The 15,646-nt window shown below is 43.4% G+C and overlaps 2 protein-coding genes across 2 annotated transcripts in view; one reads left to right on the top strand and one right to left on the bottom strand.

Moving 5' to 3' along the window:
• Positions 1–10,696: 10,696 nt before the first annotated feature.
• On the bottom strand, positions 10,697–13,280 carry mrpl19 (mitochondrial ribosomal protein L19). Its single transcript, XM_046373837.1, has 6 exons — positions 13,129–13,280; positions 12,786–12,909; positions 12,578–12,696; positions 11,905–12,039; positions 11,452–11,633; positions 10,697–11,127 (listed from the first exon to the last, which is right to left on the bottom strand). The coding sequence occupies exons 1-6, from the start codon at positions 13,205–13,207 to the stop codon at positions 10,906–10,908; spliced, it is 861 nt and encodes a 286-aa protein (XP_046229793.1). The 5' UTR covers positions 13,208–13,280; the 3' UTR covers positions 10,697–10,905.
• Positions 13,281–14,034: 754 nt separating this feature from the next.
• The window catches only part of LOC124050884 (protein eva-1 homolog A), a 67,970-nt gene continuing 66,358 nt past the window's right edge, over positions 14,035–15,646 (top strand). The window contains exon 1 of the mRNA XM_046373832.1: positions 14,035–14,480. Coding sequence (XP_046229788.1) covers positions 14,372–14,480 — 109 coding nt within the window. The 5' untranslated portion in view covers positions 14,035–14,371. The remainder of the gene's footprint in view (positions 14,481–15,646) is intronic.

The following is a 15,646-nucleotide window of genomic DNA, read 5'->3' as shown; positions in this document are numbered from 1 at the left end:
TGCAGTCAGTCTAATTGATTTCTTTCCCATTTCTGTACAAATTTCTACGTAAACCACTTTGAGCTGCAGTTTACGCAAGAAGAAATTTATATTATTATTGTTTTCCACTTTCCGCTCTACCAGATGATGAGAAGCCTTTCTGGTAGTAACGGTGATGAGGAAGTATTATTGACGATGACGATGATGATTAGAATCAGAATTCCTTTATTTATTCCCGAGGGGAAATTCTTTTGATGACGATAACAACTGTAATAGACAACAGCTGTGAGGACGGTGTTGTTGATAAGAAGAAACTGACAGACCAACAGCATTCTGGCCTTAGAGCGTCATCACTTTTCCTTCCTTCAGATAAAGAAACAGAGTTGTGAATGAGACGTGTTCAGTGAAGAGAGATGCGTGTTAAAAAGGCTCTCTGGGTCGACAGAAACAGAAACAGAAGAAAACAGGATTTATTTGTATACTGTATTTTAATGCAGATAAATTCACAATTTAATTCTACTCCATAATGCACATTTAAGTTCATTTACATTGTCAGGCAAATGAGCCTGCATAAAACATTTTGATCATTGGTCATTTGATCATGTCTCAGGTAAAAACACAATTTTATCATTGCATACATATTAATACAGGTTAACGACAACCAATAAGTCGTGTGATCGGCTATGTTGACATTAAAACTGAGCGATCTCAGAGTGGGTCAGAGGTGACAGAAAGCTGGGCCGCCTGATGCGACTGCTGTAGCACCCAACCCCAACCACGTCTGTGCGGGCTTACGACAAGAATGTTCCTCGGGCTATTTTGACCCGTCTGCAAGAAAAAGACAGAGAGAAAAATATGCACGTCAAATTTAGCAAGAACCAAAAAAAGAAAGACGAAGACAGGAAAAGAGAGGGAGAAAGAGAGAGAGAGAGAGAGAGAGACATGGAAAGTGTGAGACAGTGAAAGGAATGACAGAGCAAGAAGAGTTAGTGTAGAAAGAAAGAGAAAGAGAGAGAGAGAGAGATAAAAGGACAAGAAAGAGACGCATAGAAAGAGAAGAGAGATCAAGTGTCAGGTCCACTGTGGTCCATTTTGCCCGGAGACAGCTGCAGCCACAACTGACAAATCCAGAGGGGCCCCTTTTTCTATAGGCACCGGGAAAGCACCGGGAATTATCCACTGTCTCAGCTCTCAGCTCCTTAGGGAACCTCTCTCTCTCTCTCTCTCACTCTCTCTCTCTCTCTCTCTCTCTTTCTCTTTGGTTAGCAGAGGGAAGAGGAGGAGGTGCAGGAGCAGGAGAAGGTCACAGCCATTTCCACTTCCAGTGCCTCCACTGATACCCCCCCGCCACCCCGCTCAGTCCTGAAACGGGGCAAATCCGGGAGATTCAGAGGGCACAAACCTCTCTCACCCTCCCCAGCTTCCACTTCTTCCTCCATGGGCCCTCTCATAATGATTTGTATATGTGTGTGTGTGTTGAAGGGATGAGGAATGAGAGGAGTGTGAACAGCTGTGATGTATTGTCGTCTGGGGCATGATAATATACCCATGCCATTAGGGCTGGACATTGCTAACATGTGTACGCGTATGTGTGTTAAAGGTAGGTTTTAAAACAAGGTAGTCACAGTTCAAAGGAGGCCACAGCTTGCTGGCAAAGCCTGATACCTGCTGTGCCTGTAAAGCAAGGAGAATAAAGTGAGTAAAGTGAAATGAATGCAACCCACTGCCACAGAGCAAGAAAAAACACAGGGCAGGCTATGGATATTAGGTAAATGTGTGTGTGTGTGTGTGTGTGTGTGTGTGTGTGTGTGTGTTGGGGGAGGGGGGGTCAGTAGCTACAAGGGTGAGAAAGGTAGAAGGAGGTTTTGATGTTTGGGAAGGGAGTGCAGCAGGGGAGCTCATCGTAATGTATCTATTGAAGTTCAGGCCTCTGTGTTTGATACACTACATCTGTACCCCATTTCACTCTTTTCCCCCAGCTGTGCACGCTCACGTGTACAGGAACAATAAGACCAGGGTCCATAAATTCCCTCACTCCCTCTGCATTCACCTCCCTTAGCGTCCACATTTTTCTCTTTTTTTTAATCTCTTCCCTCTATCCTTTTCTGTCAGCCCTCCACACCCAAACTACACCTTTTCTCTCTCACCTCTTGAGATAATGTGATGATATTGGGCCTTTGCTTTTAGCTCTGACGTCTGCCTCAGATTGCTGACTTGGCTGCAGCCCCTCAACGCAGACGGCGTGCCATAAAAAGCTTGATTTAATTGATTTCCTCTCGGTAAGAGGGGTCAGGTCTTCTGCTCCGGTTTCCGACATCCCTTACTCCCCACCTCTTCCCTCGCTCACTCTCAGTGTGCCCCTTATCCAAATCCCTCCACCACCACCGCATTGCAAAAAAGTGGAGGTATCAGTTGGCCCCCGTCAGGTCCACTGGGGTCTGGGTGCGCGGTAAATGAAATATGGTAGCTGTCGCATTAGGAAATCCATTGAAGTTAATTAGGGCCGGTGTTCTCTGCGGAGCCACATCTGCTGCTGTTTAGGCGCCAGCATCCCCCCCATCCAGACGCTACCGTGGGGACTATGGTGGGGAACAGGAGGGTGGGGGTCGATGCCGGTGGGGAAACTGGACCTGGGGTATTGAGTGGTACTGGCCAGCGGTTGGCTGGGGAGGGTGGCAAGGAAGCTGAGTGGCTCAGAGGTCGTGACCTATACGTAATTCATAATGGTGGCTGGATGGATCATCGAGTAATGGATACTGCGTTGTTATCAGGGGCTATCAGCTGGATAAGCTGTTGTAAAACCACGGAAACTGGCTACTCCACACCCACATGCTATAACAACATATGATATCGACCAGCCAACTGAGACTTCTTTCATGTATGATATGTCAGTACAGGCAATAAAAGAATTAAACTGTCTCATATTATTGGCTGGTAATGAGCTGCGAAACAGATCTTAGCAATTTGGAAGTTTGTCGCAGGGTAATGGGGTGTAATTTTGCGATTGCAGATCCGATAGAGCAGTCAGAGGGCGTATGAAGCTTAACTGTACACTTGAGGATTTATCATACACAGCAGCTGACTTGCATCACCAGGTGTGTGGGTTAGAGGGTGACAATGACAACCAAACAATGAAGACAAGACAAACAAACTCAGTGTGACAGAGCCGACCGCTACATCTACGGTAGTCGCAGAAGTCAAAAAGCAGGGTTTTGTCAAAGGGTGACAGATGCGGCAGGGTCAAAAGTTTAATGACAGTGTGTGTGTGAAGCATGGCAGCGTATTGGGATGTGGACAAACGCTTCAGAGCTGCCTGGAATGGCCGGTCACAGATCTTTAAGATCAGACTCTGAGTGCCAGACCGAAGGGTTAGATAAGGTTCTGAATCATCTGCCAGATTCAAAGAGTGTCAAGCAGACCCACGTCTGGAGTCTGGCTGCTTAGAGGGTTTGTTTTTACATCAAGCTCAGGTCAAATATTTGCAAATTAGTTTGACTTTTTTTGTTTTTACCCGCTCAAAGTTCCAGATGGGCAAGCGTTTACTGTATGAGAGCGATTTCAAAGAGTGTTTGGCAAGCTGTCAGTCACAGAGCAGTGAGTTGACGTTATTCTTCTCTGTATTTGTCGCATTGCCCCGCAGAGAAAACCCCACCCGCCTCTTTCTTCAAATAGTTTAATTAAAAAATAACTTGCAAATACTGTTTCATGGTTCTGTGTTTCGGTATGAGCAAGGCTAAAGAAGGGTCAGCCTGTGTATTTATCAAAGTCTTGTTATTTATAAGGAATCGACTACTTCTTCTTTAAAAATGCAGCTCCAGATTCATTAAAGTCGACTTAATACTTTTCTTTAACTTTGCATCAGTTGTGAGGACTTTTCCAACTGTAACTCATCAACAGATTGTAAAGCCCTTTCAGGCTTTTGGAATATATAAATAAAATCGACTTGACGTGACTTTGTTATGTCCATCCAAAGCAAAGGTTTAACATATAAAGGAGTGCATAGTTTATCTACGGGTTTACCAATCAGCAGGAGAAAAAAAAGGTGAAAAAATGGTCACTTAACCTTTGGTTAAAAAACAAAGTAAGCCACCCTTGGTCAGCCATAGCAGGGGGTCAGTGCACCCACTGATGTGGCTGATCATTTGTCACCTACAGTTCAGCTCAGGGAGCATCTTCACTGCGTCATCCATCTTCACTTTGCATTCTAAGTGTGTGTCCGTGGTGTGTGTGTGTGTGTGTTTCACGCCATTTGTCAATAGTTCAGAGTGCATCTTCACTCATTCGTCTTCAGCGAGCGTCTTAAGTGTGCATTCTTTGTGTCCATCTCAGGTCATTAGTGGTCAGCGTGTAAAATGGATGAATGGGGTGGGTGGCTATCGGGATAATGTGAAGGGTTCTCTTTTGCTGACTGATTTTACATCTTGACATGGTTGTGTTTAATCAGCGTTTTATCTTTAATTTGCTTGCAAAACAAATTCAATATCACAGGAAAACAGGAAAATATGAAGCAAAGCAATACTGGTACTATAAATCAGTGATGAAAGAAGTACTCAAATCTTTGACTCAATACAACACATTGTAAGAATATTCTGTGCTGAGTAACAGTACCAAACGTGAAAGTTCTCCTTATGTAGAATGGCTCCTTTTAATTACTTTATATACTGTCAGGCTGTTCTAATAATATATCATAATTTATTAGTTGATTTATATTTTGTGTTTTAATCTAAATCAGCAAGTAAGTTCAGTAAAAGTCGTGGAGTAAAAAAGGACATATATAAAGCAGAGAAAAAGTGCCTCAAAATTTAAACTACTTAATTACTGTATTTGAGTAAATGTATAATGTTGAAGGGTGAAAAAAACATAGTTTGGGGCAGACTTCTTCCACATCTGATCTTCAGTGCAATTCAATAAATAAAATTTTATTTATTTTTTTAAGAGTTGAGTGTAGATTAGTTTTTATCGCCGGACCAAAGAGCAATAAAACCGAGATGACGTCCTGACAGCATCTGATTTGAAATTCATGCTTATGTTACCCTACAGACATTGTTTTTTTTCTTTCTCTCAACACGCAGCCGTTCCCACACCTCCTGTGTCACAGCACAATTTTCGTATCTCCACAGTGTAACCAGCGTATTCCTTAGTTTCAGTCATATTCCTTTATTTCCCAAAAACCGTCTTATCGAAGACATTTCAAAAAGGCACACACCTTGAACAGCCTCTTTTCAGTTACTGCTATTGTCTCTCTCAATCGTTTCTGCCTAAAAAACCTTGATTTTTCATTTATATTATACATTATTTTGTGTGTGTTTAATTATACCTTTTCATTACACACATTTTGACTGCACACTCTAGAAAAATATTCACCACATGTACTCAGTTACTTTCCAGCCGTGCAGTAAATGCAGACGAATGACTGTGAGACCCGTGAAGCTGTCCCTACAGTCTCTCCTATAGGTACAGATCTGCTCCTAGGCTGAATATTTTACAATTTGGAAACCATAAACTCAAACAAATTTATTTTACAGCAAGAAAAATCTAGTAAAGCACCAGTTTTATCCTTCTAAGTCATCATCCAATACACAACTTCCGCAAGTGTAGAGTTCACTTGAGTTTCCCTCTCGCTGTTCTGGTTCCCTCCCACAGTCAACAGACATGACAAAGGCCAACTGGTATCTTAATTTCCCATAAATGTGAATACCTTTCAGTCTACATTAGCTGCACATGACAGAATACACCCTGTCTAAAGCTATGAGGCTTGACTGGGAATCAAACAACCGTGCCCCTAAACTCTGTCCACTTCTTCTGTATATCAATAGCAATTTGGGTGTAATTTGCTCTCAGCTGCAGTTTGGTTGGGGAGAAAAGGATGAGGGGAGGCAGTAAGATGAAGCTGGCAGTACCCAGTCCTGTGAAAGTGTTCTTCCTGCATACTTGGCATCAGATCAAGGTGAATCTGGTATGTGTGAGGGAATGAGCTAAGGAAAGCAAATGTGTGTTTGAGAGCAGTGTGTGTGCGTGCATTTGCAGCCCTCATTAGTAAGCTCCAGCCCTGCATTCACAGTATGAACACACCACTCCTCCCCTTTCCCTCACTCTCAGCCTCTCAACTAAATGAGGTTAATAAACTCAAGCGTTTACTACCATCACCAGCACCATCCCTCCTCCCACCCCTGCTTACTCCTTCATCTCTACCTCCATCACGCTTTTGCACTCCTGAGCCAGCACTCCTCCACCTCCCTTCTCCTCCTAAGCCTCCCTCCTTCTTTCATCTCAGCTGAAACGCTTTCTTCCTCTTTTCCTCACCTCTTTTTTTATTGTCATTGTTGCACGGCGAAAGCTCTGGGATTTCCTCCCTCTATTTCCCAGGACAGAGCTGCAATTACAGCTCAGGAGAGAAGAAGACCAGCTGTGCAGGGGAGCTGAGAGGAGGCGGGCGGGGGAGACAAAAGATGAGGGCGCCCTCCAGAGGTAAGGAGAACAAACTGCTCGTATTTCTACCACAATATTTCTTGCTCACATCAAAGAAGAAGCTTACCTTGAGGCCACATGGTAACACCAGACAGGGTCATCGTGACCAAACACTAATAACAACCCATCATAACGAATGATGTGCTGTGTTATGACCTGACTCGCACGTCCTGGGCTGTTTAAACACAACTGAACACACACACCCTTGGCTGTGGCAGGAACGAGCGATGATACCAAGGAAATGTGAAGTATGCCTCAAACGGCCTTGGCGGCTCTTATCTTGGGCAGCATGTGGACAGGGACATCCTAAAAATCATAAAATGCACAACAATAAGACCGAAGAGACCGTATTAACATAAAGGGCAAATTCAGACAGCTGTGACCTTAATACGTGCAGGAATGTTGTTGGGACTGGGCAGAAGCATTACGTGCCACCACGTCAATGTATATTAAGTGTGTGAGTGAATGTGTTCAATGTGTACACACATTGCTCCTGTTGGCGTGAATTGTTTTTCCTTTCTTCTTAATGCTCGTAGCCTGCAGGAATGCTGGTACATTGCGTAGTAGATTTTTATGGAAGTATTTCATAGATTATTTATTATACTTTCTTACCTGCTGTGCAGTATAGCACACCGATGGATGAGAGACAATTTTGACCTTAAAAAACCTCTGTGATTTTCTGACATCTGACTGGATTATCTTCAAACAAAAGGTTTAAGATTTATTTTCACCCCATGTCTGGTCACAGTGTTCCTCTGATCATATGACTGAGGGCCTGCAGTCCAGGCTGTTAAACCTTCTTCAGTTTTCTCTCTAACACGCTGGGTCACAGTACATACACAGTAATTGTGACCCCAAACAGATTACGATCCGTTCATCCAGTGACTCATCCTGCTGCTCAAAACACCGTAAAGGATAACGGTGATATTTAAAAATGCATCAATGCGTCAAAAACAAACAATGCGTCAATTCATCTCTAAGGAATTTCTGACTCCCCCAGCCTGATGGTGGTACAAATACTTACTTTCATTTCTCAAATTAAAGTCCTTAAACGGCTGGGCATTGTCGCTTTAACTCAGACAAGACACACAATGGTGGTCTATGGCACACAGGAATGGGCTTCATCACACTTTGGCCACGCAGGCAGTACTTCCTACATGCATGATCGTATGTATGTATGATCAAATCAGTATTGGTTTTTGGTGTTTGGTTGTGGGATTTATTTGCAAGACAAATCTAGTATGTCGTCACCTTCTGAGTTGGGAATGTTTCATCAAGAGAAAATACACAAAATATATCTGGAATCTGGAATCTGGGATATAACTTTTGCATTAAAGGGCCACTTCACCAACTTTTACATGTCAAAGTCTATGTGTCACCAAGTATTATGCAATATGTAAAAACAGTTGTCCTCTGTCTTGTCCTCTGTCTTCATCACCAGGGAGATGGATAGACATTTGCTTTTACCAGCCACGGAAGGTGTAACAAAAATAACTGTTGAGGAGTAGGATCAAGTATTTTTGGAGCTTGACAGATACTACACACAGCGGTTCTGCTGAATCGCTTGTAATTTTTTTTCCCCAACTTTATGGAAGAGCAGTTGTAACGTGTTGGGAGTCTTCTTTTAAGTGATCCCAGTCCTGTCTTGTACAGTCACCCCTGAACTGTGGACATCAGTGAACACATGCCACTTCAACACTTTTATCCGTACATTTTCAAGATGCTTGGCCCCAACTGGAAATGAACCCGTGACCCTGGCAGCTCTGCCAGACCCGCTCCACGCAAACCGGATCGCATTATTAAAATGACTGCGATATGTGCCTGTTCGATTTCAGGCATCAGCTGCTTTGCAATGTAATGTTTCCTAACAGCTGTCGCACTGTCAGGTTGTCTGTGTGAGGGAGAGAGTGATGGCAGCAGGAGCCCCCAGTCAGGCCCACGGGACAGTCGGAGAGGAGCAGACGGTCGTGTCGTTTCACTGGAAACATATGGTGAAACTCAAGTGTGTAATTTACCTAGGACTACGGGTGGCCCTGAGTAGCACATACACACATGCTCATGCACACACGTACACACATGCACACACACACACACTGATAGGGTGTAATTTACCTGGGGCCTATGGGTGGCCCAGTATCCCGTTGCACTTGTCATACACAAAGACAGCTCAAAACACAGTTCACACTCTGTGGCAGAGATGGAGAGAGTGAAACTAATTTCCCTCAGCCTGCACACAGGAGAGTAAGAAATCACACAGTGACAAAGATGTTGGAGATCAACACACTGAGAGTGGGACTGCATGTAATGTGATTGGCCCGGTGGAAGATGTTACCCTAAAATCTTACTCGTGTGGGAGTTGCTGCACACCCTGTATCACATCCTCTCCAATTCATCAACCTGGCTCCTTTTCAAAGCTGGCGCTATCCTCCCTTTGGAGCGAGAGAGCGAGATGAAGGTCATGGGAGCACCGGCGAAGAGGAGGAAGACAGATTAGAGGAGTACGTCCCTCCCCACATTCCTGCACTGACCTTCGTAGTAGTGTGGCGATGTAGCTATCATCAGCCCACCATGCTTTACAGTCGGTTGTTATTGAGGGGTGGGATTATGGGGCTCCTCAAAACCTGCATGCCCCACCCCCAATTCCACAGCAACGGTGAATGGAGCATATCTTGTTTCACAGGAAGACTGACAGAAAGGCTGTTCCAGACGTCTACAGTTGGCACTGTTTGAGCTGTCTGTCTGTGAAGGCTGATATGATAGCCTGTCTGCAAGTCACTGTTTGTGTGTGTGTGTGTGTGTGTGTGTGTGTGTGTGTGTGTGTGTGTGTGTGTGTGTGTGTGTGTGAACTGGTGTTTGATCTCCTTTCTCAGCCAAGGGGCTTTAACTTCACTCCAGGTGCAGAGAAGTCAACCTGAGGGCATGGGAGGCGCATACAGTTGAGATCACAATCATGTAGCACTTAACATACACACACACACACACAGAGAGAGAGAGACAGGAAGTTTCCCCAGAGCAGTAACAGACTGAGTAACTTTGTGGTTTAAACTGGTTTACCAGTCCAGTGGTGTCGCCGTGGAATGCTTCTAAAGACTCGGGCAATGTGCTGTAGGATAAACATTTCTGTTGCCGCCTCCACATGTGAACATCAATCAGTCCCAAATACTGAGAGTGAAAAATGAAAAGGTGAAAGGGCCAGCTGGTTCAGTGGGTTGTTTAATGACAATGCGCACGACTGACTCTGCATCGGTCTACTGTACACAGAAGCAGATGGAGTTGGTTTCCTTTGCTGCAGGTCAGGTCTGATTGGGCAGAGAGTAAATTAGCTGGAGAGTCAACAGGGGGATGAAACACGCCGTGCACAACACTGAAGAGAGGCTGAGACACTTTTATTTAACAGGTGCAGATTTGGCAATTTTAACAATTTAAAAAAAAAAAAAAATCAGAGGACCATTAACTTGACCCAATAATGTGAATTTCTGTGTTGACTTTAAAAGCTTAACTGCATTTCTTCCATTACACTGCTTTAAACGTAACAGGAATAATCCCTCTCTTTATTCTGCTGTATCTCCACACAGGAAATCTGTGTGGTCCATAATGAGCTCAGTAAACATCTGCTACTCCTGTATTAGAGACCATTTTCTCCACGTCTCATCCTGTAATATGGAGAAATTAGAGTGCAGGGACTCATTGAGTGTGTTTACACACACATTCACAGAGAGCAGACATAACATGAGGAGTCCAAGTGTTTTTATACTACCCAACTGACGCTCTAACATACCATCTCAGCACCACAATTTTCCATCCACAACAGTAAAACACTACCGGGTGTCCTTGGTGTATGGTCCCTGAATACCAGGGTTCTGTTCAAAGCTCAGAGCAGGTCTGTTCCAAGAAGCAGGTTTACGGATTTTCGGGAAGTCTTTGTGTATATCCATAAACCCTATGCGCAATGACTTTTTAAAAATGATTCTATGTTCAGCAGGTAACCCCGTAAACCTGCTTTTTGGACACAGGCCCCTCATCAACTGAAATAATAGACTGTCTGAGTGTTTATTTAGCATGGCAGCAGTTCCCCTAAAAACACTGTGGGGCACAACAAAAGCTTGCTTATGTCACACAAATGGACAAATAGTGCCACCTAGTGTCACGACTCCATTACTCCATAGTTATTATATGCATGGAAAGAAAAGCAAAAGCACAGAAAAACCTCATAATTAAGTTTCTCAACAAAATGTAAATCAAAAGCTTGTAAGGTTTAAGAATTTTTATTAGAGAAAACATTTCATGGATCTGCATGGTGATACATGGCAAAACTCAGGCCACTGACATTAAGAGCTCATCCTATATAGCAGGCTGACAAACACAAACATACAGAAGAAGAAAAGAAAAAAAGAAACAACACGTTCCGGTCCTCTCCCACTCCTGAAAAAAGTCTGTTGATGGTAAAACTGATCTTCCTCACTTGCTCATCTCCTGCTGGACCTCACGGAGGATCTGCTTCTCCAGTTTGGAGGTGTCGTACTCCTTCAGCATGTCGTACTCCTGCCAAGGCTGTGCCCACTTCTGGGCGTGCTTCATCTGCATTGGACTCAGATACTGGTCAAAGTTGATGCCCTGGATGTTGAACTTGGGTCGTTCCCAGCGTTTGGACCACGGCTTTGGACGCATCTTTACCTTTGTCTGGAGAAGAGACAAAAATTCTCGATCATCTGACATTTTAATGTGTTGCATTTTTTACTACTCCTCTTCTTTAGTTTTCTTTTTGGTATTTTATAGCTTAGTGGTTTAGCAACATTACCATGGTTAGGGTTTAAACTCCAGCTTACAGATATTCATATCAAAAGTTCAGAAGTTTCAAAAGTTCCTTTTAGCCCACCAAAGACGTCTTTTATATTTGTATAACTAGAAATAATACCTGCATAATGTGAATGATACAATGGCTTGAACAATATGAAATACAACAGATGAGTTTTTATGAAACAGGCTCAATCTTGAAGCTCTCACCCGGTTAACAGGAACTTCGCCCGTGGGCGATAAGGGCACAGGTTTCATGTCCGGGTCCACAGTGCTGTACTCAGGTAGAGCGTCTCGCAGGTACATCAGGTTGTCGTCCAGTCTCTTCTCCAGCTTCAGCACCTCAATCTTCTGGATGCGAGGGCTGTAAAGCTCGTAGCAGATCTCCACACCTGAGCCAAACACACGACTGAGTCAGGCGCTTTACCTGAAGGCCTCCTTGTCCCATTTCAATTACATGTAAAGAATTTCTGGACAGGGAAAGTGCAGAAGCAAACCTTTCCTATTCCTCAATCAATTTATCAAAGTGTACATATTACTTTGGATATTTAACATATACAATGATATGTAAGAAAATCTTGCTTAATATTAATTCATGCCATGAGACAGTGATGCCACATTCTGTGTGACCAGCAGTAGACCTTTGTTAGCCCAGGACCTCACCTTGATTATCAATGATGTTCCTCAGGACAAACGTGGCCCCCAGACCCTTTCCACCCCTCTGGATACAGATGCCAACAAAGCGGTTAGTTTTCCCACTGGCATGAGGATCGGCCATGGTCACTGCCAGGATACTCCCTTAAAAAAAAGTAATTCACGAGACATAAATCAGACTTACTGCATAAAATTTTTAAATACACCAATTATATTTGCAAAATTCTTGGCAAATACAGAAAATAGTAAACAAAAATACATAAAACAATAGATTACATTAAACACTGTAAATTGTTAATATACACTGGACAATGTCTAAGCCAAAAACTGGTTTTAAAAGAGGATGCTGGTTTAGTTCCACAACTGAGGGGCCCAGATAGCAAAAGCCCAGGCAAGATGACAAGGTGAGGTGTGGGAATTACCACAGGCTGCACTTTGGATCATAAGTTTGAAAGCAAAATCTTGACATCTTATCTAAAATTGTCAGGAAAACACTGATAGTATCAAAGTTTTGGGAAAATCTGGCCTCAACTCTTGGGCTGGGACAACAGAAATACTTACGGAGCTGGTTTCAGTAACTGAACAGGAACAAAGTAAAAACTGTCAACTGTCCAGGTCCGAGGATGAGAGAAAGGAAACTTTCTTGTTATCCACCCACAAAGTATTTCAACTGGTTTCTTACCTACGTAGAACTCGGGGATGTTGAGCATTTTCCTCCTGCGGATCATGTCTTTCCTCTCGATGAAAAATTTCAAAGGATCAGTTCTCTGTCTCGGAGGGATGAACTCCGGGCTCAAAACTCTAAGAAAGAGAGAGAGAGAGAACACTTTAAAAGTCATATTGTATGTAAATATGGGTGTCAAAGAGAAAGACTGTGAAGTCAATCATACATTCGCTGAGACGCCGCAGTCTTTGTTTTATCTACGATGACAGGCTTGGATGGAGGGGTAAATTTTGGTGGCTGCTCGCTGGAACTCCCCGCAGCATGACAACATATTGACGTGGACAAGAAACCTAAATGTAACAGGAAAGTAAGACATTCATCAATTATCTTACGGCTAAAGCAGTGGTACGTTGCTGTGAAGCAAGATCGCTGACAGTTAGCTAACAGTCTACCGCTAGCTACGTTAGCTCGCAGTTACTGGATGTACGTTGCAAATGTTGCGTATCTGCGAAGCCTTACGGCACATTATAGAATATAACGTAGAAACGGAGCTTATTGGGTTTACTCACGTCCATTCTGGAGCTGGAGGTTTCTTAATAACCTCAGTGAAATGATAAATTTGTCGACTCCGGCAGTGCAGGCTGCCATGATTGACCTTCTCTGATCACATGTGAAGTGGTACGGAAGCCGTATAGGGCAAATGTGTCAATGAGACGCGATTTGTCCAAATCTGCAGTGCTGTCTGTCGTCCACAAGATGGCGAAAGTGTTCCGTTGATTATATAAAATCTAATTTTTGTACGATTTCCAGAGCACAACTGTGTGCAAGCGAGAAAAAAAATAAATAAATTAAATCTCACCTTAATACTTATAAAATTTAGTGTAATTCAGATAGATTAAAAGGCTTATTGAGATGACGGTCACATGATTTACCTTTGATTATTGCCTCTAACTGCCTTCACCATGACTAGTAAGCAAATACTGTGTTTTTTATAACCCACATAGTTTATGTTGATGTAGGTGGTAGGCTATTATATGATGATGATGATGATGATGATGATGATGATAAAGAAAATGCTTCTGTTGTCAAACAGTTGCACATTTTGTCAGTGTTGGCCAGAGTTAACGTCCACATGCTGTCTAAAGCTAAATGTGTACCAAATACCGAGCTTACTTTCTTTTCTTTAGAGGTTTCTAATGTTTGCATGATTGCATGATGATTCCAGCCAGCATTAAAAGTAAGCCTATTTATTCCACAAATCCAGTAAGAAAGAAATATGGACAACCTCTAGGATACTTAAGTAAAAAACTAGTGGGACCATAATGTGCATATTCGACATTCCATTGCAAACAAAAATCTTGCATCCATAATTTTACGTAGACACGCTAAAGTGTTGACGACAAAATGCAGGGTACGTTAAGTATGAAAAGTAGCTGGAAGTACTCAGTAGGGGCCGCTTTAAGAGAATGATGTTGTTGGTTTATTGCATGTGTCTGGTAGGGAACTATGGGTCTTTGAGACCATGCAGGGGAGCGGCGGTCCCACAGGTGGGCTGCGTCTGCACCACAACACGCAGTTAGAAATGCACTGAGAGAGGAGAGCAGCAGAGCAGCTTCGATCCCCGGTTCTCACAGCGGTGCGGTGGGAGGATGAGGGGAGATTAAAGGACATGGCACCGCACATCTCCTGCGTGCGACGCAGAGCCTGAGACGAAAACATTCAAAACAAACCAAACAAACCCCCGATGCTGCTGCTGCTGCTGCTGGACTTTCTAATGCTACGGAGAAAGTGGAAAACGCTGAGGCTTCAAGGATGTTCTTCTCAGATGGGAATCTCTCAGCCGTCACTTGTGCTCTCCTGTTGGGAATAACGTGTGTGACCGTCCTCTGCGACCTCACCAAGGGCTCCTCAGACTTCTCAGGTTGGGAAATGTTGTTTTGTCTACTAAAGTCGTGTAATTCAGTGAAAATAATAATAAAAAATAAGCGTAGAAAAGCGTGTCTGAGAGAGCACAGCACTTGTTTTAATTTGCCAGCGTGCTCTTCATCCAGTTTCACGTTTGAGAAGTACACGGTTTGCACCCAGTGAGATGCAGTAAAAGTACTATAAGTCATTACGCATGGTTTGAACTGTTGGGCAACCAAAACAACTTTGAGCACGGATTGTAGTGTCGCATCCAGGTCTCCTCTCAGGCCGACCCGTGCCTCTGGCGTGCTGCAGCATGCAGACTCAAATGTTTGCTTCCTAAACCGAGTACAACTCCACTTAAGCACGCGGAAAAGACCCGCATCGTGCTTTATCTTTTTGGCCAATTTTCACACAGTTTGTGAACAATGACCCACATAAGGCACTTACAGCACGTAAGGCAACAGGTCCCCCCCTTTTTTTTTATTTAAACTAAAGCCATCTGGCTGTAGGGATTAAGTGTTGGCTTTATCAGTACACCATGTATCTGCAACACATATCCCATTGATGCAGTTGAGATAAATGGGATAATGTGGTTAATGTGTTACTAGTTGGGAACTATTGTCTGGACTAGGTGCTGTTCTTTGCTGCAGATTCACAGTTCAGCGAAGAAAGCAAATGTCGACTACACTGCATTTTTTATGGTTATGTGCTTTAAAGTGTAATCTACATATGTGTTCATATCAGTGCCTTGGACCTGCCAATTGCCTTTGGTTGTAAGTGCAATCTAGTGTGAATTCTGTAGGCTTAGGCAGCATATTACTAAACTAATGAGTAATGCTGTGTTGCGTGATACGCTGTTGAGCTCTGCTGAACCCAAAGGCAAGCCTGCAGGTTTTGTTTACAGTGCCATAAAACAGGAAAGGAGCTTTGTGTCTGCGTTAATTGGCCTCCAATGGGTCTAATAGCTGGAAATGAGCAGGCTAACACTGTAGGGAAAGGTGCTAAAGAGCAGATGTATGTGATATGCCGTCCGCTTGTGATTGTGTGTGCATGTGTCCATGTTGCTGCCTAATGAGCTGCTAAAGATCCTGGTGTAGTGAGAGCTGTTAACAAGGTTGCATTATGTGTAATTGCTTCACAAGTGTCGGTGGTTGTTGGTTTCATCATAAATGCTGTGAC

Source organism: Scatophagus argus, chromosome 19 (assembly GCF_020382885.2).
Source record: "Scatophagus argus isolate fScaArg1 chromosome 19, fScaArg1.pri, whole genome shotgun sequence".
NCBI lineage: Eukaryota > Metazoa > Chordata > Actinopteri > Scatophagidae > Scatophagus > Scatophagus argus.
Note: the sequence above shows the minus strand (reverse complement) of the source record. Positions and strands in the feature narration are given on the sequence as shown.